The sequence below is a fragment of the Anoplopoma fimbria genome, chromosome 12 (genome assembly GCF_027596085.1).
Source record: "Anoplopoma fimbria isolate UVic2021 breed Golden Eagle Sablefish chromosome 12, Afim_UVic_2022, whole genome shotgun sequence".
NCBI classification, from domain to species: domain Eukaryota; kingdom Metazoa; phylum Chordata; class Actinopteri; order Perciformes; family Anoplopomatidae; genus Anoplopoma; species Anoplopoma fimbria.
In genome coordinates, this window is record NC_072460.1 from 11,841,141 (window position 1) to 11,861,550 (window position 20,410).

General features: G+C 40.7%; 2 protein-coding genes across 3 annotated transcripts; both read left to right on the top strand.

The window, feature by feature from the left end:
- The first annotated feature begins 138 nt into the window (after positions 1-138).
- On the top strand, positions 139-15,558 carry ahcyl1 (adenosylhomocysteinase-like 1). Of its 2 annotated transcripts, XM_054608935.1 has the most exons (17): positions 139-712; positions 7,806-7,920; positions 8,470-8,613; positions 9,297-9,397; positions 9,497-9,599; positions 9,970-10,064; positions 10,201-10,307; positions 11,218-11,334; positions 11,444-11,507; positions 11,644-11,732; positions 11,912-11,982; positions 12,195-12,289; positions 13,079-13,177; positions 13,582-13,650; positions 13,817-13,895; positions 14,111-14,231; positions 14,344-15,558. In XM_054608935.1, exons 1-17 carry the CDS (start codon positions 521-523, stop codon positions 14,348-14,350), a joined length of 1,668 nt encoding a protein of 555 aa, XP_054464910.1. In that variant the 5' UTR covers positions 139-520; the 3' UTR covers positions 14,351-15,558. The 2 variants fall into 2 exon arrangements, with proteins under 2 accessions (XP_054464910.1, XP_054464911.1); XM_054608936.1 differs by lacking the exon at positions 14,344-15,558 and having other exon boundaries at positions 14,111-14,235.
- A 1,152-nt stretch (positions 15,559-16,710) lies between these two features.
- Positions 16,711-18,630, top strand: hspa1b (heat shock protein family A (Hsp70) member 1B). Its single transcript, XM_054610051.1, has one exon. It carries the CDS (start codon positions 16,711-16,713, stop codon positions 18,628-18,630), a length of 1,920 nt encoding a protein of 639 aa, XP_054466026.1.
- Positions 18,631-20,410: the final 1,780 nt, after the last annotated feature.

Here is a 20,410-nt window from a genome sequence, read left to right on the forward strand (position 1 = left end):
TTACAGACGTTGGTGCCACTGTCTGCCAATCACAGCGAAGGAGGCGGGGACTGTACGCAGCCTCCTGTGACGCTGAAGGGCCATTGAAATACTGCTGCTATTGAAAGCAGAACATCTAGGTTACACTTGCATCGACTCACAAGTAACCTGGTGTTAACTGCTGAATGCAACCAAAGCTCGCACTGCTCTTAATTTGAGGACACAGCCTCCGCCGTTGCTTCTCCGTATTCCTCCGCGCCGCCAAACGGGACTAGTTCAGGTGACATCCTCGACAAACCCGCCCCCCTCCCTCCGGAGGTGTTGCCGTCTGTGGATGACAGCAGAGCAGAGGACCGAAACAAATGCCCGTGCTGCTCTTTTAGAGAGAAGTGAAGATACAGAGCAGGTTTATCTTCATTAAAACAGCCTACTTATTGCTCCTCGACCGGGGTCCAGTGTGAGAGCTTCAGGGACGGGGACGGTGGTCTGATCTGGAGTCAGCGTCTCTCTTAGGTAACAGCCTCTACACCTCCTGGATGCGATGACCGACTCGGTGGTGGACAGCAAGGCGGAGGTGAAACAAGCCACGAAATATGTCAAAGAGACCGAAAACGTCGCGGAAAAATATTCAGCGCTGACTGTCAGCAAGAACAGCAGCGACGTGAACATGAACGTCGGGGAGATGCCGTCGGCCGCGTTCACCGCAGTCCCCACGCTCAAATCCGTCAAGAAGGTAAGAGCCGTGACGCTCGCCATCACTCACCCACCGGGCCGAGGAGACGGGCTGCACTGTGGCCAACACACGTCGTAGTGCTAGTGTGCCGGGCCAGTCAGTGCACTGTGTGTTGATTTATTATTATTATTATTATTATTATTATTATTATTATTATTATTATTATTATTAAATTAATGCATAAGCATCGTAGAGAGACACCACGCCAGCAGGAGGAGGTTAATGTCGCTCTGATGCGGTGTTGCGTGTGATGCTGCGGTGTCACGCAAAGCCATGCTGCGAAGTAAAAAAAAAAAATGTATATTTACCATTTATATTATTCAGTTTCGACTTTAGCATCTGTGCAGTTATAGGCCACAGAGGAACGCTTTCACATGTGGTGTTTATGTAATCCTTGATTTCAGTGTTTCATTACTGAGGTCACAGCATATAATGTCAAATACGTTCTCATCAAGATTGGATTATTCTTAAAAACCTGCCTCCATGCAGCCTTCCTGTTTAATTTAAGTCACAATGTCTACATCCTGTCGGCAGGAAACAACTAAAAGCCAAGTTGAGCTCTTAAACCTCTGATTTAAGGCCTCTGAAATTTATAGAAGTAATACATGGCCTAACATAGCTGAGCTTAGACAGGGGGTCTGCACACTACATGTGAGGTCTTTAATTAGGTGTTGCTTTGCTTTCTGAAGAACTCAATCTGCCATGACGTGCCATCACAGAGCGTTGAATCCGTTGAAGGTGTAGGGTCAGGGAAATTTCATTTGTTAAAAATTATCATGTCTATATTTAGGAAATTCAACCCTGTGGACGTGATATCAATCTTGAATTTGTTCAGTAGTGTGTGAGTGGGCTCTAGGATTATTAGTGATATGAACAGTATTATAGAAATGTATTAGCAGCACAAGGCCCTGTGAGAAAATGCATTGAATGTCTGTGCTGTTACAGAGTAGCACACTACAATGATCAGAATTAAAGACTCCTTTGAGATGGCTGCTATCCAGCACAATGTGTTACAGCTGGCAACAGGCAGCAGATAAACATGGAACAGACAGTAGATCAAAGGCGTCTTTTAAAGGAGAATTTTTCTATCCCTCAAGGCCATAACTTGTGACACCTGTTCTTCCTACTAACAGACTTTGTTTCCTATACTTGCAGGTTTGTCTGTCAGCAGATATCCAGACATTTCATTCATTTGAACTTGTGTTTGTATTTACATAGATATTTACATTTATTATAATTCCACAAAGGCTTTACAAAATGTATTGCTATGTTTACTATCACTACAATCATGATACCAGCCTCACAATTTAAGTATCAGTTGGGTTCTACCAACTGATACTTAAATTGTCTGACACAAAGGCTATTCTGGGACTGAATGCTGAACTTCATGTAAATTTTATATCTCACATGCAGGAGTCGTCGCCAAACCTGTTGACACTGTGTGCTCTATGTTAATCATGATTCATTGGCCTGATTACACACTTTCGGGATGTTTGTGACATCTTTGTACTTCTGTATTCTTGCCGTAAAAACCTTATTAAAATGGTGTTCCCCAGACCTCTGTTAAGCACATTGCCAATTGGTGTTCAGATGAAGATATTGACTCACTGGCCTTATTGAGTTACAATAGTTGTTTATATTATTTGCATATAAATCAGTCACAAGCATTGCAGAGTTCTGGAATGTGGAAAAGATAAATCTTAGTAGTCACAATGACTTGTACCCAGCAGAGGAAAACTGCATTGAAAGAGGAAGTCAACTAATAACAAGCAGACATCCCATTTAAGTAAAATGCTGAGTAGCAAACAAAGGGGCCTGCAAACTAGCCTTTCTCCTGTATGCTTTATTGCTTGTCCTGTTTATCAATAGTTATCAGGTATGGTCCCTGTTAAATAAACACAGCCTTAAAGATCACCTTAGATATGAGTAAACATCTCAGTATCAATAAAAACTACAAAATCCAAGCTTCACCAAACTGGCCTTTATTAGTGGGGTAATATTTTATAATGTTATGTAAGATGTACCATTTCTCGTCGCACACCAGTAGTGTTCATTCAAAATGATATGTCTCGTGTAGCTGCATTTGTTAATTCATTGCTTCAAAGTTGACGAAGGCCTATGTCCAAGAGGCTGACCAAATAATCAGCATAATAAAGATATCTATTTTCCCAGCAGCGGGGCTTACAGACTTCAGAATATAAGCTCAGACCCCCTGTCTGACGAGGCAATAACGTAGGGACTGCGAGACGCCTCAGGGAGCCCGATTGAAAACATATTGGATGGTAGGAATGTGTACTCTGCTTATGAAAACAAAGCAGCGTGTTGTGAATAAATGTGAGAGCCTGGTGTCAAACGGAGCCACCTGTTTGCATGGATACAATGAATAAATAAAGCAAATACTGAAAATGATTGGAAAAAAAGATAAAACTAAATAAAATCCTAGAAAATGTGAATTAAAAAGAAACGTTGGATGTCTGATGAAGCTAGTATGCCTTGTCACATAATATACTGAGAGGAGCCACGAAAGAAAACAGTCAATGCTACAAAATGAAATGAGAGTGAGTGTGCACATATGTGTGGGTGGGTGAGTCAAAGAACACCACTGCTCGGCCTCCTCTCTCTCTCTCTCTCTCAATCCATCCAGCAGTTACACAATAAATATCCCCCCCCGGGAAATCGACTTACTCACTCTGAATTTGTTCATGCATCATCATCATTTTTATTTGATCCCTGTTGGCTGTTTTACATAGATACTTAAAATCGTTCAGGCCTCATTTTCGCTATCTCATCTTGTTTGTGAAGGTCAAATAGAGATTTTCTTATCCCCTGGTTTAAATAAAGGTGTGGAAATATACAGTAACTGATAGGGCTTCCATTTGGCAATATGATAAAAGACAAAAACCGACAGCGATTTTTTAGTGAGACTCAGTCTACACAAGTCTAGTACTGTGTGATACATATTAACACTGAGGGAAAAGTAACCATAAGATGAGAAATATAACACATCCATACTGACTTGTTTCATCATTTCCCAGCCATGTTCTTAGTTTGCCTTTTGGTATTTAAAATAGATCCCTGTAGTTCAGCTACAGTATTTGTTATCAGCATTCTTTCTTTTTATCTAATTTTACAATTTTTGGGAAAAACATGACATTGGTATTGTAGGTGGTAGGGTTGCATTTCCTAAGGTCTGTTCAAGAGATATGGTTGTGGGTTACCTGTTGTATGTATATATACATTGAAGATTTAGTTGTATGGTAATAAGTATAATTCATAGTTTCTGCTAAAGGTCACATAGTTCTGAAGTAAGGATTAGCATTGTGTGTTTTTTTTCACAACACTGTAATCCGTCATGCATGCACTGATCTCAACAGGCGCCATTGCAGACTAAATGAAGAGCTGCATCTGTCTGAGGAACTTCACACACGTTGCATATCACTGCTTTACTGTTTATACACCATTTGTACTCAGTTAAATCTTAGAAAAATACTTTAGGCCTCCTGACTTTGACTTGTTGAACGAGACCACTCTAGTCATTATACAAAGATCTCTGTGGATTAGACTGTATGTCTTCTCTGTTAGATGGCGCTGTTGGGCTATAGTGGTGTCTGACTAAGTAGTTAATGTCACCTTATGTCAGGCCCATATTGAACCCTTTACACTGCTGACTGACAGTCACACCACAGCTTAAGTCTGTGACCTGGCCAGCTATCTAGGAGAGAATGGGTATTTTTAGCCGTGGGATGGGACTGGATGGGCCGCTTATTGATGCAGCTGAAGGCTAATGGAAACAGGGTTTAATTCCTCTTGTCAATCCCCTTTCATTCAGTAGTCCAAATCAGGAGTACAGCCTGAAAGTAAAAGCTGCAGCAAAGATGTGTTTTTTTTCTGTGTGTATGTGATTTTTTTTTTCCTATTTATGTACAAATCAGAATCTTCTGACATTTACTCTCTCGGCACTTAAAAATCATAAGTCATAAAATACAACCTACTGACTTTAGCAGCTGGTTGTCAAGTGCAGAACCAGAAAGTGAAAGAGACAGAGAGAGAGAGAGAGAGAAAAGGAGAGAGGCTCAGTGGGAATCAACCTTCCCCTTCTCTCTCTCTCTCTCTCTCTCTCTCTCTCTCTCCCCAGGTTGGCCATTAGAAATCACGATAATAGGTGGGAACCTCCCCCCGGCTCTGCCTGGGAGTGTTCTGGGATAATAGCATCAGGGACACCTAGTACCATCACACAGAGGACACACAGGCACAGCAAAGCAGGCTGGAAAACTGGAGAGGGACTGGCAGCTATGGCACACAAACATGGGCACGGGAGAGAACGGGTGAGTTGCTACTAATGCATCACCGGGAACTCATCCAGCACACCTATTCTTAAAGATACTGCATATCCCCCACACAGATGTGCCACCTTTACTTTAGTCATGTCATAAGTTTTCTTCTTTTTGCAGTTATGTAAAATGATCCTTTATCTAATGCAACGAGGCAGACCACACAGAAGTGTTTCTCTTTTACTTGCAACCCAATTGTTCAGCTGAAATGCAGGTAGAAGTACAATATTCTCCTAAAAAAGGCCAAGGTTATTCATAAAGGTCTCCTCTGGGGTAGTTTACTGTGTAAGAGTACCAAAAACAGAATGCTGTGTTAAGTAACACTTCATCATTAATCAGATTAACCTCTTGTTTTACCCTAATGCTTTAACCAAAAGAGAAGGAGTCTCTGACTTTGATTTCTAGGAACAGAGTGGGGGGTGAGAACCATACAGAAATTTAAAAGACAAAGTGCAAAAGTGATGCAAAGCAAATATAAAATAACTATTTTGCAAGTGCATGAGACGGAGCACACTCTCAATTGTGAAAACAGAGACATGCAGAGATCTCAGTTCAAACTGTCTCACGAGCTTCTTGAGTTGCGTTATACTGACACAGTAGATGTTGAAGGTATCATTGCTCATAGGAAAAACAGGGGCTGTGAGATATAAAGACTTGGTAAATAAAGTTATTTCTGTTTTAGCCATTTATCCTACAGTTACTTTCATTTTAAACGAATTGCATATCAGAAGTTATCTTGACATTTTCAAGTTTTAGGTGAAAACGTACCCCTTTTGTCTCATATAAAGCAGAAGTAGTTTGATGTGTCAAGCTTTTTTCCTTAGAGATCACAAATGATGTTGGTGCTGGCCATATTAACTCAAATCATTTCATTGCGTAAACGTCCTTACTCTTTTATGTCATAATCATGGCGGCTGTGGCGTAGTGGAGAGCAAGGTAGTTCTCCAATCAGAGGGTCGGTGGTTCGATACCCGGCTTCGGCAGTCGATGTGTCCTTGGGCAAGACACTTAACCCCAAGTTGCTCCCGAAGGCTTGCCATCGGTGTGGACTGGATGTTGCATGAATGTTAGTTAGAGTCTGATGGTGGCACCTTGCATGGTATCCCTGTCATCAGTGTGTGAATGATATGTAATATACTACTGATTGTAAGTCGCTTTGGATAAATGACTGTAATGTAATGTAATATGTAATCATTCAACTATAAGTCACGGTTGTGGGCTGATAAACATCATATGTGCAGTGAACATCTTACTCAAATGTTACCCAACTCACTGTTGACGGTCTGGCATTTATGTGTTGTGTCAACTTTGCTGGCATGCACGTTAGTTTTTAGTCCAAACACATTCTATGGACATTTAAAATAAGAGAACAAGGAAATCACACAGAAGATTAAAAGGATTCATCACTGAGGAGGAACAAAGCTGTGAAGAAATACAAAGATAGCAGTTGACTATAACCTTGCACTCTAACACTACCAATAAAGAAAAATAATTGTTCTGTCGATGATCAGGAATTCGAAAGTTTAAGCAACAAGAAGGCCTTTAAATGGGTTTCAGGGGCTTCTAATGTCCTCCATCAGTTAAAGCGCATCTAAACCATCAATATAAAAACATAAGTATTATGACAACAACAAGACATTATCACTCAACATCCATGACAAGGAAAAAATGAAGGAAAACAGAAAGAACAACACCTCATCAGGCTTTTAGCAACGTCAAGGTAACATTGGTTAAACATTCTATTCATGCAAGATAATGCTTAACATGCAGTAGTGGATCTGTTGTCGGCAGTGGTCAGAAAAGCAGTTGTGCATCAGTGATTACCAGATGTAATATTAAGTCTTGGAACAGATCAATTAAGGTCAAAGCTAAAGCTAAAGGACATTTATGAGGTTCAGAGCTGAACCCCACCTGCAGACCTCCTACTTAACTAACTAACTACAGCCCACCTGGGCTTCTATGTGTGTGAAAAGAAATATATCTGCATTTAGTTTGGGATTGATTCTGACTTCTCAAAAAGTGTAATTATGGTCAGGATCAATATAGTGGGTTAACTTTGTGGATAGTTCTGTTGGACTGTAACTCCTTACTGTCCTAAGTGACCCAGTTTACTAAAGGACCTGAGGGTCAGGTCTCCCTACTGTTCTGTTGTCGTCTGCAGCCAGACCGTTACAGTTTCGGGGTGTTAAAAGCCAAATGCACAGAGGCACAGCTGAATGATAAAGACTGTTTAAAATTGCATCAACTTCTGTGGTTTGGTAGACTAACCCAAAAGACTGGACAGTTGAGACTTTAAGTCTGTTGAAGGCCAGTCAAGAAAATAGCCAAGCTTGCTGTGTGCTGATCCACTCTGTGTTTCCAGGTCTTTGATCTTGGGCCCTTTGAAGGGTCGGGTTGACACGATGAACCTCACCAACAACTGAAGCCTGTGTTTCTGAACAAAGCATAAATCACAGAGCAGGAGGGCTGTATCTAAAAATAGGCAACAGCGCCCTTCTTCCTGATCCACCTGTGATTTACTGTAACAGACTCAGGTGACTTACCTTTTAAAAGGACCGTTTTAGAGGCTAAATCAGCAAAATGAGTCCAAATATAAACTAGTGTTAACAAACCTAAAGCAGGTTTGTTGATGATACCACTTTTTTGTTCCCTGCTCTTCCTTCCCAGACAGGATAAAAGCCCTAATTCTAAGTGAGTAATATCTGGATTTTGTTTGCATTTTATGTTTACGTTGTGCACCATTTTGTTCTGGTTTCCTCCAGATCCAGTTTGCGAACACTGAGGACAAACAAGAGTTCAGCAAATACCCCACCAAAGCTGGGCGCCGCTCCCTCTCTCGGTCCATCTCGCAGTCCTCCACAGACAGCTACAGCTCAGGTGCTGCACACCTGAAGATTTAATTTCTATCTCCACTTCCAGGACACCTTAAAACACCTGCCGTATTTTTACAGATCGACAGTGATTGTAAATGACTGCTGTTGATTTTGAAGATTATTGTAAATGTTCACATTTATAATTAACTTGTTGATTTTGAACAAGATAAATTAAACTTATTTTGGAGTGAAGTATGTACACGGATACACAAATGCTGCCTAAAAGCACATACACACAAATAGTCTGATAAATCCAGCTCAGTATATATCTTGGTCCCAATTCTTTAAAATAACAAAGTTTACAGATCACTATCAAGACTGATTTATATCTTATGTGTTCATGTTTGAAATATTGCTATCTCCCATTACCAAATATATATATATATATATATATATATATATATATATATATATATATACACACACACACACACATACATACATACACAGGAAATGCATGCAGAAGCTCCACCATTCACACAATGGATTTTAAGTATTTCATAATTGTCTCTTTTTCCACAATAAGTGACCTTTGGTGTTCTCCATTTCACAGCTGCGTCATACTCCGACAGCTCCGATGATGAAACCTCTCCCCGGGACAAAGCCCAGGTCAACACCCAGGGCAGCAGTGACTTCTGTGTGAAGAACATCAAGCAGGCCGAATTTGGCCGCCGTGAAATAGAAATTGCAGAACAAGGTATATTTGATCTGACGGGCATTTCAAAGAGTATTGATTCTTTTCCCAATAGTTTTAGCTGATAATCTCAGTTTCCAATGGAATCCCTTCCACTCATATACATGAGTGCGGATAAGAGGCTTGCTATCATTACCGTTTATGCAAAGAGAGCTCTGTTCTACCTGTTATGACTCACAGATATGAATCACATGGCATCTGTTTTGCTGCTTAGACACCATTTAATAACCGTCCTCTCCTCCTGATTTCAAAATAATTTTATGACCCAAGGCTGAGACAGTGTCAATATTATTCTTGAAACATGATTGGGGCTCTTTTTCTCAGTTCTATTCATCACTTCTTACTTATTTTCTTCTCTTACCTCTTACCCTCTCTCATCTGTTTTGTTTTTGTATACTCCAAGGCTGCAAATCTTTCGCTTTGGTTGTTTACGTTGCCTGTGTGAGTGATATGTAGGCGTGCAAGCTGGACAAGTGTTCTTCAGGCTCAAAGCCTGGGTGGCAAAAGCTGTTGATGACATTATTGTCCAATCAGTCTCCATTTTATAGCCATTTACTGCACATCCACATCGTAGATAGGGCTTGTTTTTGTATTCAAAATGTCCCATCATTCTTTCCTCGCCCAAAGCAAAACCTCAACTCACCTCTAAGCTTCCACTAACTTGTGCTCAATCTGTTCCTCCCCAGACATGTCAGCCCTGATTTCCTTGAGGAAGAGAGCCCAGGGGGAGAAGCCATTGGCTGGGGCCAAGATAGTAGGCTGTACCCACATTACTGCTCAGACTGCAGTACGTCCTCTCATTTTGTTCACTCTGATTGTTCTGTGCTTCTCTCCTTTATCTCTGCTACCGGTTCATGTAGCTGTATATTTTGTCGTTCCCTCTTAGGTGTTGATCGAGACTCTGGTAGCCCTCGGGGCCCAGTGTCGCTGGACTGCCTGCAACATCTACTCCACTCAGAATGAAGTGGCTGCTGCTCTCGCTGAAACAGGTAAGAAAGAGTCTCTACTCTCTGGCATTACGTCTGAAACGGAGAGTCGGCTCATCAGTATCAAGAAGAACAAATCACCATTATTGTTATTAACTACAACTATAGTCATGGTTTATATATATATATTTCTGACTATTAAAAAAAAATGATTAACACAATAGCTATGGCTAGGTCTACACATTAACTATAACGGGTGTCAACAATGCCTTAAAAATTGTTGTTGCATTTACTTTTGATTTTGTGTGAAATATTGTAAATTTGAATCCTGTGCATGTGCGTCCCATGTGAAATGTTCCCCTGATGGACCTGTTGCTCATACAGCTGGCCTGTCTATCTTTCCTATAAGGTGTGTCTGTTTTGTTTCCTGCAGGGGTATCTGTGTTTGCATGGAAAGGTGAGTCAGAGGACGACTTCTGGTGGTGCATCGATCGCTGTGTCAACACGGAGGGCTGGCAGGCTAATATGGTATCAACCTGGCAATCCCATGATGAATTCAACATGGATCTTAGACTCTTATCTTTTCTATCCCTGGGCTCTACGGTGCCACATAGATTGTTGTGAATATCATTCATGCCATTAACCCTGCTTTGCTTTTGCTTAGATCTTGGATGATGGTGGAGACTTAACCCACTGGGTGTACAAGAAGTATCCCAGTGTCTTTAAGAAGGTCCGGGGCATCGTGGAGGAGAGTGTGACTGGAGTGCACAGGTGAAATGGGGCTTAGATATTATGAGTTTAGGGGTTTTAAAGTTTTAAGTTTCGGCCACAATTTGAGACGCAGGGACTCTATTTAATGAGTTAAGTGTGGAAGTTGGCTAAAGCTATAACTGTCAGAATAATATAATTTATCTTTTGGACACCAATGAGTTCATGACAGCTCGTAATGGACTATAAATCATTGAGACTGTGGCAATATATTTTGAGTAATTAGTATCGATCAAACCCCAGGTGTTATTTTATGGTCATTATGTTTCCCATTAACACTGAAATAAAAACTGAACTAAAGAAGGTAGACAAAACAATGTAAAACGTATCATAAAGAAAGAAAGATAAAGATAGATATATAAAGTTACTGTTTGAAATTGCAAACAAAGGTTGATCATATTGGGTTTCATGCCATTTAATATTATTTTTCCAACCTCTTTATTAACGTATATATCCCAATTACTGTCAGATAGTTTGACCATGTGACTGCTGTCACTGCAGACGTGTTGGCATATTTTTCACTGTTGAACACACTAACTATATATAATAACAATCATCATTTAGCCTTGTTGGCTATTAAAGTTAAAGTTTAAGCTGCTTTTTATCCACAAGGTCTTTTAAATGGGGCTGAGCAGGACCCTCCTGATAAATGACACATACTGTGTCAGCAAAAAAAAGCAGTTTATAAGTCATAGTACTATTAATACATCCTGACACTGTAGATTGAATAGGTCACTGGCCTGATTTGACTGGAGCCTATTTGAAAAACACGACAGAGCTTGACTGCAGGTTACAGCAGATGTGCATGTACGACTGTCAATGGAATCAATTAGCCCCGGAGCGCGTAAGGTCACACTTGTGTGTGTATATGTGTTGTGTGTGCCTGAACCTGTTTCCTCATGTGTCATCTCAGGTTGTACCAGTTGTCTAAGGCCGGCAAGCTGTGTGTCCCTGCCATGAATGTGAACGACTCTGTCACCAAGCAGAAATTTGACAACCTTTACTGCTGCCGTGAATCCATCCTGGATGGGTGAGGAGAATTTAATCATCCAGAAAGATAGCCATTATTTGCAAACTTTTGTTTTCTGTGTTCCAGTCGTGCATATAGATAAAAGTGTGTGTCGTCTTGTCTCTGCCAGTTTGAAGAGGACCACAGATATAATGTTTGGAGGCAAACAAGTTGTTGTTTGTGGTTATGGAGAGGTGAATCATTCTTTGATTTCAGATTTTTTTTTAAAAATCACTTTTGTTGGAACGAATTTTCACTTGTGCAGCAGACCTTTTAACATGAATTGTACATTTTTTGTTTACGACTATTGCCCTGTCCTGTGGTGTGTAGGTGGGGAAAGGCTGCTGCACCGCTCTAAAGGCCCTTGGAGCCATTGTGTGCATCACAGAGATCGACCCTATCTGTGCCCTGCAGGCATGGTGAGTCACTAACATTACCATTCAGCACTGCTCCATGTTGTGCTCCACTGTCTCTATGTTGTGCATCAGATTAGCTGTGATTCCAAAAAAGACAATTTATTACCATAATTCTTTTTAAGTTGTGCTCACTGTGTTTGTGCTGCTTAAACTAATGATAATATCTCTGTGTGTCCACACAGCATGGACGGCTTCCGAGTAGTCAAGCTGAGTGAGGTCATCCGGCAGATGGACGTGGTGATAACTTGCACTGGTACTGAGCCCCATGCAGGGACATCCATTACTTCTGCTTTGATAATCACAGTGTTTCCAGCAAACAAAATTGTGCCCCATTTAAATATCCCAGTTTAGGTCTCTGGGGCAAAAACACACTTTACATCTGAATACTAAAATGCTTTTTGACTTACTCTCACTAGTGATTTCACAGTGACTCTTTCTACAAATCACATTATGGTTTTTTTCTAGGTAACAAGAATGTGGTCACTAGAGAACAGCTTGACCGAATGAAGAATGGCTGCATCGTCTGCAATATGGGACACTCCAATACTGAGATTGACGTGGTAATGTGTCTTTTTAATGTACGAGTGTTTTGTAAAGATTCAGACCAGTGGGAGCTTCAATGCAACACAATTAAAATATCTTTCCAGTACACTCTGTTACATTCTCTAACAAGTGCTTTTGGCTTTCTAGCTTTTATCAGGGTGGCGTCTGAAGCTGTTTCCAGTTTCCTTATACACAGTATTGATGAGTCATGATATATAGATAACCATAAATTATCATCATCTTTTGCAAAAAACGTATTCACTCTTCGATTAAAATCAAACGTGCGTCTGTCTTATTTCAACCTAATATTTCAAATGGAGTTTATTAATTCTTTATGGGCTGAAAGAGTCAATAATCATCTTAATATTTTTAATGTCAGTCTTTGATTAATCTTAACACATTCAACCCTTATGTACATCTCAAAACAAATCCTGTTCTTTTAGACCAAATATAATCCATTAGACTTGAAAAAAATGGTATCATTTCTAATTCCTCATTTAACCCTCTCAGGTTTTAAGTGCCAAATAACGAGATCTAGAATGGGAAACTTCTCATAATTTCCCCGTCTTTGACAAACATGCCTTTTTATTTCCTATATATTTTAGACCGGATGATTCATTTTGATAAATTGTGCAGATTTTTTTTACTTTTATGTTCCGCTCTGCTTCCTTTGAATTCTTGGACATGTTAAAAAATAGATGACACCCTTTTGTGTTGCATGAAGTCTTCTGCCCTTTGTTCTCTACCTGTTTTCTATGTCTATGTGTCATACAATTGTATGACTGACCTGTTTTTTATGTGCTCAGGCGAGTCTGCGTAGCCCTGAGCTGACCTGGGAGAGGGTGCGTTCTCAGGTTGACCACATCATCTGGCCCGATGGAAAGAGGGTGGTTCTGCTTGCAGAGGTAATGTCCATCTACAGGGCTAAATCTGTACAAAACGGTGTCTCTTAAAATCTTAAGATTAGTTTTGTCACACGTTATAAACCCACATTACCCTATAAACGAATAGAAACATTTATATTGTGAAATATTTTGATGTTTGAATATTGATATGCAGAATCTCATGATAACTGTTGGACGTCTAACATGCTGTTTTGAATCCTGATCATTGAATTCCCTCTGTCAGTTTAACCTAGAGTAACATTTAATTATAAAAAGCCCTGCAGGTGTCTCACTGTTAGTCAGCCAACAGCTCCTGTGTGCTCAGTGTTCATACAGCCGCTGCATACTTATATCCCTTATTGTGACTCTTTTTTTGTGTCAACTTCTACAGTGCAGTTCATGTATGTACTTTTTACATTTCTCAGGGCCGCCTCTTAAACCTGAGCTGCTCCACAGTGCCTACGTTCGTGTTGTCCATCACTGCTACAACTCAGGTTAGTAGTTTGGCCTCACTGTGGAGCCCTTCACTGACACTTTAGGGGTAGCTGAAGGACGGTTTCCCCTCTCACCACATCACCCTGCTGTTCTGTAGTAACATGTAGATTCCTAAAAACTCATTGTGAGTCTTAACAACCCCTGTTTGCTCTGTGTTGTCTGTAGGCCCTGGCCCTGATTGAGTTGTTCAATGCTCCAGAGGGGCGTTACAAACAGGATGTGTACCTCCTGCCCAAGAAGATGGGTAAGAAATAAATCTGATTTGTTTTACATTTTTGATTTATCAATTTAATATAAGAGTGATCATATACATTAGTTTAAAAAGCCTGTTTGTTGCTCATTGTTGCCATCTTGTGACTTGGCCCCAAAAATGACACAATGCAGTGAGCTTGAAAAGATGAATACAAGAACAAATATCCGTCCAGACAGCTTAGATTCTGATCTGTCTCTTTCCTCCAGATGAGTATGTGGCCAGTTTGCACCTACCAAACTTTGACGCCCACCTGACAGAGCTCTCTGACGAGCAGGCCAAGTACATGGGTCTTAACAAGAACGGCCCATTCAAACCTAATTATTACAGGTAGGTTTCACCACATACCGTATGTCTTTCATAGTCGTTGGTCGTCTTGCATCTCATATATTTCTATGATGCGTTCACATATGTGCAATAACAGTGTGTATTTTGTTCACAGGTATTAACGACAGTGTCTGATGCGGGGAACCTCAACACACAGTAACCCCGGGATAAACAGAGATATCTATTTTATTTTGTAAATTGCTACAAAATGGAGGAATTATTTTAAGTATGCTGAATGTAACTTATTAATAGCACTTCGGACACAATGTTAAATATGAAGAATAAGATGTGTAGGAAACATATAATGTATAACCAACTAACATTTTACATGTCTTGTCACGTGTTTCATAGAAAAGCCTGCTTGCATGCTTTCATGTGTATGTACTTATTTAGTTGCTAAAGCTTCTGTTGCTAGATCACAAAGTTGTTGGTTTGTTTACCCTATTAATGCACAGTGCCAAATGATGGCTGGAAGAATGGAACAGATACCATGTATGTTACTTCTGTCGATATTAAGATTTAATAAGTACATTCCACGAGCCAGGGTTTTGGCTGAGCCATAACAAGCTCTGTATAACAATGTACATTGATTTAAAAAAATGTTTGCTTTGCAGCGTTTAATAATCTAATTTAATGGTATCTGCATACATGACCTAAAAGGTATCATCCAGTCACCCTTTTTTATTAGAAGTACAGTGATTAAATATAACACTTATAAAAATGTAGTCAGTAAAAGGCTGAGTGAATTTTGAACTCCTGACTCTTGGTGTTGGCATTCAACACCCAAAGCTTCACCTGAATGAATTCAAACCAAAATGTATTTTTATGTGCTAACAGATGAACATGTTTTGTTATGTTAAAGATAACAAGCTGTATGCATGATTTTCTTTATTTAATACCAAGTTTCCATTCGCTCACTCAAATTCCAGCTGTGATCTGTTACTCTGACATGCAGCTAGGTCGATTATAAAGTGTTTTGCCTGGATTATACCTTTTAAGGCCATGGTATGAATGTGCCTTTTAAATAATTTACAACAGGTACATTTCTGCACTGACCTTAATTAAATGAACATTCCTTTTTTGTAAAACCACATCTATTAGTGGTGTATTTAATGTCTTCCTTCCACTGCTTCTGGTATTATTAATAACTCTAATGTATGAGCTGTGTTGAGAAAAAATAGTAGACTTGTATGTTTGCCATATGATTGTCGCTGTCTTAATTTGATCCAATTGGGTCACCTAAAGTAAAATTTAATGTCATCAAAATGCATAAGTGTAAACAATGTATGTAAAATAATGCATTAAATCAGCAATAAAACAACTTCTTTTGACAGAGAAAAGTAACTTTAAACATGTCAAAATGTTTTTAAACCAAGAAAACTAAACAGAAAGGCCTGAGAAAAACAGTGGTTTGGTAATTAAAGTGCATGTTTCCTTTTTTTGGGGGGGGGGAATTAGTATTAATGGCAGCTTACACTTCCATACCCCCCCTCAATGTGCCTTACTGCCACATTCTCTACATTGCGTTCCCTCGTCGTCAGCCCTGCTGGCAAAGCGTCGAACTGCTGTCCCACTCTGGAATATTCAACGTCTCTCGCGCACCGGGCCAGCTGCATTAGCTGCTAATATTAACAGTCGAGTCACTGAGCCCCGGAGGAGAAGGGGGGGCGGGGGGTCTGGGAGGTTCTGGAAACCTGGTTACAACTATAAAACCACAAGGCCTGAGTCAGTCCAGGCATTAGTTAAAGAAGAACCACACAGAGGCAAAAAGCTGCAACAAGGAGACTCTGAGATCCTTCAACATCTTTGAGCAACAGAGAACTCATCGCTGAAAGTAAGTAGCAATCCACTTTTTCCATTTTGGTTAAATTAATTAATTAATTTGAACGTAAACATCAGTGCAGACTTGCTGTTATGACATATCTGTGATGGTATCTTCAGGCATTATTTTAATCTACTTGTTCCATTAGAGATAACAGTCAAACCTACAATTACTAATGCATCAAGTCTGCTTTAAAGAATGTCTTTATTAATGATGGTATGAAGTTAATTTCACAGTATATTAGAGAAACAGTTGAATTTGAGTTTGTATTTATAGTAAAGGTGTTAGAATTGCTTCAAGTGTTAGTCAATCTAATGTTAATATATATTTAAATCAAATGGTAAAGGGTAATATTTTATAATTACATGGAAATACCTCATGTAATATTCATATATATATCTACACATACACATTTATGTTATATTTATATCTTCCTTGTAGAGCAATTTATTAGTTTATAATGAAAATGTTTTTCAGTCAGTGTTTCATTTATTCTAACTGCAAAATGTAACATATGTCTGATTATTAGATCACTGACATTAATGATCAAGTCATTTTGAATTATATTCGGTTGCAGTGATCAGTGCTTTCATGTGAAGCACTACAACGTTAAACGTAATGTTTCCTAATTTTTCTAGGAACTCTAAAGCAATAAGCAAAATGTCTTCAGCTAAGGGAGTATCTATTGGCATCGACCTGGGCACCACCTATTCTTGTGTCGGGGTTTTCCAGCACGGAAAAGTGGAGATCATCGCCAACGACCAGGGCAACAGGACCACTCCCAGCTATGTGGCCTTTACAGACACCGAGAGGCTCATTGGAGATGCTGCCAAGAACCAGGTGGCCATGAACCCCACCAACACAATCTTTGACGCCAAACGGCTCATTGGGAGGAAGTTTAACGACGCCGTCGTCCAGTCCGACATGAAACTCTGGCCTTTCACGGTGATCAGCGATAACGGAAAGCCCAAAGTCCAGGTGGAGTACAAAGGGGAGACAAAGGCCTTCTACCCAGAGGAAATCTCCTCCATGGTCCTGGTCAAAATGAAGGAGATCGCTGAGGCCTACCTGGGACAGAGTGTGTCGAATGCAGTCATCACAGTTCCAGCTTATTTCAATGACTCTCAGAGGCAAGCGACCAAAGACGCCGGGGTGATCTCGGGACTGAATGTCCTCAGGATCATCAACGAGCCCACAGCAGCAGCCATCGCCTACGGCCTGGATAAAGGTAAAAGAGGAGAGCGCAACGTGCTCATCTTCGATCTCGGTGGAGGCACCTTCGACGTGTCCATCCTGACCATTGAGGACGGCATCTTTGAGGTGAAAGCCACCGCAGGAGACACACACCTTGGCGGGGAGGACTTTGACAACCGGATGGTCAACCACTTTGTAGAGGAATTCAAAAGGAAACATAAGAAGGACATCAGCCAGAATAAAAGAGCAGTGAGAAGACTACGTACAGCTTGCGAGAGAGCGAAGAGGACCCTGTCCTCCAGCACCCAGGCCAGCATTGAGATCGACTCATTGTTTGAGGGCATCGACTTCTACACCTCCGTCATGAGGGCTCGCTTTGAGGAGCTCAACTCGGAGCTCTTCACAGGAACACTGGAGCCGGTTGAGAAGGCCCTGCAAGATGCCAAGTTGGATAAATCAAAGATCCATGAAATCGTCCTGGTTGGGGGCTCCACAAGAATTCCCAAAATCCAGAAGCTCTTGCAGGACTTCTTTAATGGCAGAGAACTGAACAAGAGCATCAACCCAGATGAAGCTGTGGCGTACGGCGCAGCAGTCCAGGCTGCTATCCTCATGGGTGACACCTCAGAGAATGTCCAAGATCTGCTGCTGCTGGACGTGGCTCCCTTGTCTCTGGGCATTGAGACTGCGGGTGGAGTTATGACACCTCTAATCAAACGAAACACCACCATTCCCTCTAAGCAGACCCAGGTCTTCTCCACATATTCGGACAATCAGCCAGGCGTGCTGATTCAGGTGTTTGAGGGTGAGAGAGCCATGACCAAGGACAACAACCTCTTGGGCAAGTTTGAGCTCACAGGTATCCCTCCTGCTCCCCGAGGAGTCCCACAGGTGGAGGTCACATTCGACATCGACGCCAACGGCATTCTGAACGTGTCCGCTGTTGACAAAAGCACCGGCAAAGAAAACAAAATCACCATCACCAATGACAAGGGCCGCCTCAGCAAAGAGGAGATAGAGCGGATGGTACAGGACTCGGAAAAGTACAAGGCTGAGGACGATGCGCAGAGGGAGAAGATCGCCGCAAAGAACACACTTGAGTCATACGCCTTCCACATGAAGAGCAGCGTCGAGGATGAGAACATGAAAGGAAAAATTAGCGAGGAGGATAAAAAGATGGTCATTGACAAGTGCAACCAGGTGATCGCCTGGCTTGAGAACAACCAGCTGGCCGAGAAAGACGAGTATGAGCATCAGCAGAACGAACTAGAGAAGGTGTGCAAGCCGGTTGTGACCAAGTTGTACCAGGGAGCAGCACCGTCAGGGAGCTGCGGCAGTCAGGCTGGAGGCGGTGCCCAGGGCCCCACTATTGAGGAGGTGGACTAAAGCCACGATATCAACATTTTGTTTACAGAAATACTTTGGCTGTATCACTGTTTGGTTGCAAAATGATGTTTGGTCACAATTTAATTTCTTGACTTGTCCTAATAAAAATACTTAAAATGATACAACTCTCTTTTATTTGTTCTTGAAATGCACAATTTACAGACTTTTTGGGCCCATTTTGATCTATAAAGGCTTACTCCAATCTGAAACTTGCATAAGGGTTTGAAAATATGGACTGGCCTTTTATCTATTCAAAAAGTTAGCACAGTGCTATATTTCTGCGGCTCTACTAATTAGACTAACAGATTTTATTAATCTTCAGTTATCACAAGGAGATCTGGTAGTTATGAAAACTCACTCTGCAGACTGGTTTTGGCTAATTGTTACAATAATGAATTCTGAGCATGGAAAGTTTACTTTCAAATATTTTGCTTCAGCCTTTAGTACAATTTTGAGGTAGGCCTATTTTACCTTACCGTTTTTCAATTGTGTGCTAATTTATTGCCTATTTGTACTCCCCTGCATTTCAGAAGAAATCATTTAACCTATTTTTTAAATCCACTATTCCACATTTATTTAGTAGACATAGTTACTTTGCAAATGAAAGGCTCTGCACAGCCACACAGGTGTTTTCAATAATCTGGTTGATTAGACCTCAGGTATATATATTTGGGTGGAGCTATGCTGAGAGTTTAGTGATGCCACAAACCCAACAGAGGGAAAAGGGAGGGAAATGTCAATAAAGAACATTTGAAAGGTCCTGAGATGAGGTCTAATTAGGCAATTTAAGTGAAAACACCTGCATTTTTGTAGAGGGGCTTAAGGTTTAGTTAATTAGTTATTTTACTTTTCATAGGTAAGCCTACTTTGAGTATTTGTTTTTTAAATGTATTTATATTTTTTTCTGATAATATGTACATTCTTTGAAAGAGCGCTCCATCGATTTAGCATTGCATTGCTATTATAACAATGTCGGAATCACGATGCACTATTTAACAAATAAGTATATGCGGAGATCGTCCTTTTTTATTATTCCGCGCATTCTACTTCCTCACCTAAATGCATTAGGCTACTTTTGGTTGTATATTTTCACTGTGGTATTTCTATTTTTACCTAAATAAATCAACTGGACACTCCCTCCACCACTTTTGATCTCCAAATAATTGGCCCAATTCTTTGCTCCTGAATGGTTCAGTCGTTCACGCTACTTGTGTTGTTCCCTGAAGGAACCACCAGGTGGCAGTGTCAGCTCGTGTCAGAGACATCATGAGTTTTCATAACACACTGGAGGCCTCAAAGCTACCTGTTGGATCACACTTTGTAGTTGCTCAATAATAACAACAATTAGTATAATAATCTTTGACTACTCCTGGAAATAGCACTAAAAGCACAACTGTATCTTTCAGTTGAACTGCAGCTGAAAGTCTCGGCTAACATTAATCCTAATATAAAGAGCGATGAGATGGCTTCGTTTCAGAGGATAGTCTGTGCAGCTGTCGTGCAGTGAAAAATCTTTAAACGTTCAGGACGGTATTGGCCCTTTATAGTGGAAGCAAACTAGTCCTTCAGTCAGGTAGTGAAAGTAGCTAACAATAAGCCCTTTTCTCACATGCTGGAGTGGATATATTACTAACACCTGTACAACAATCCATGCATTTGCAAAAGGTACACTGCAGCACACAACAATCCCCATATAATATACAGTTTGTACGTGTTGCTGTTGGTCTCCTATTGCATATGAATCGTACAGCTTTAATGACACACACACACACACACACAC

What these genes read in the sequence shown, in the direction of transcription:
- ahcyl1 (XM_054608935.1), top strand. Translation starts at nt 521, where the DNA reads ATGACCGACTCGGTGGTGGACAGCAAGGCGGAGGTGAAACAAGCCACG. An exon ending in AGGGCTGGCAGGCTAATATG is followed by an intron (nt 10,065 to 10,200) that starts GTATCAACCTGG and finishes GCTTTTGCTTAG; the next exon opens with ATCTTGGATGATGGTGGAGA. An exon ending in TTGTTTGTGGTTATGGAGAG is followed by an intron (nt 11,508 to 11,643) that starts GTGAATCATTCT and finishes TGTGGTGTGTAG; the next exon opens with GTGGGGAAAGGCTGCTGCAC.
- hspa1b (XM_054610051.1), top strand. Translation starts at nt 16,711, where the DNA reads ATGTCTTCAGCTAAGGGAGTATCTATTGGCATCGACCTGGGCACCACC.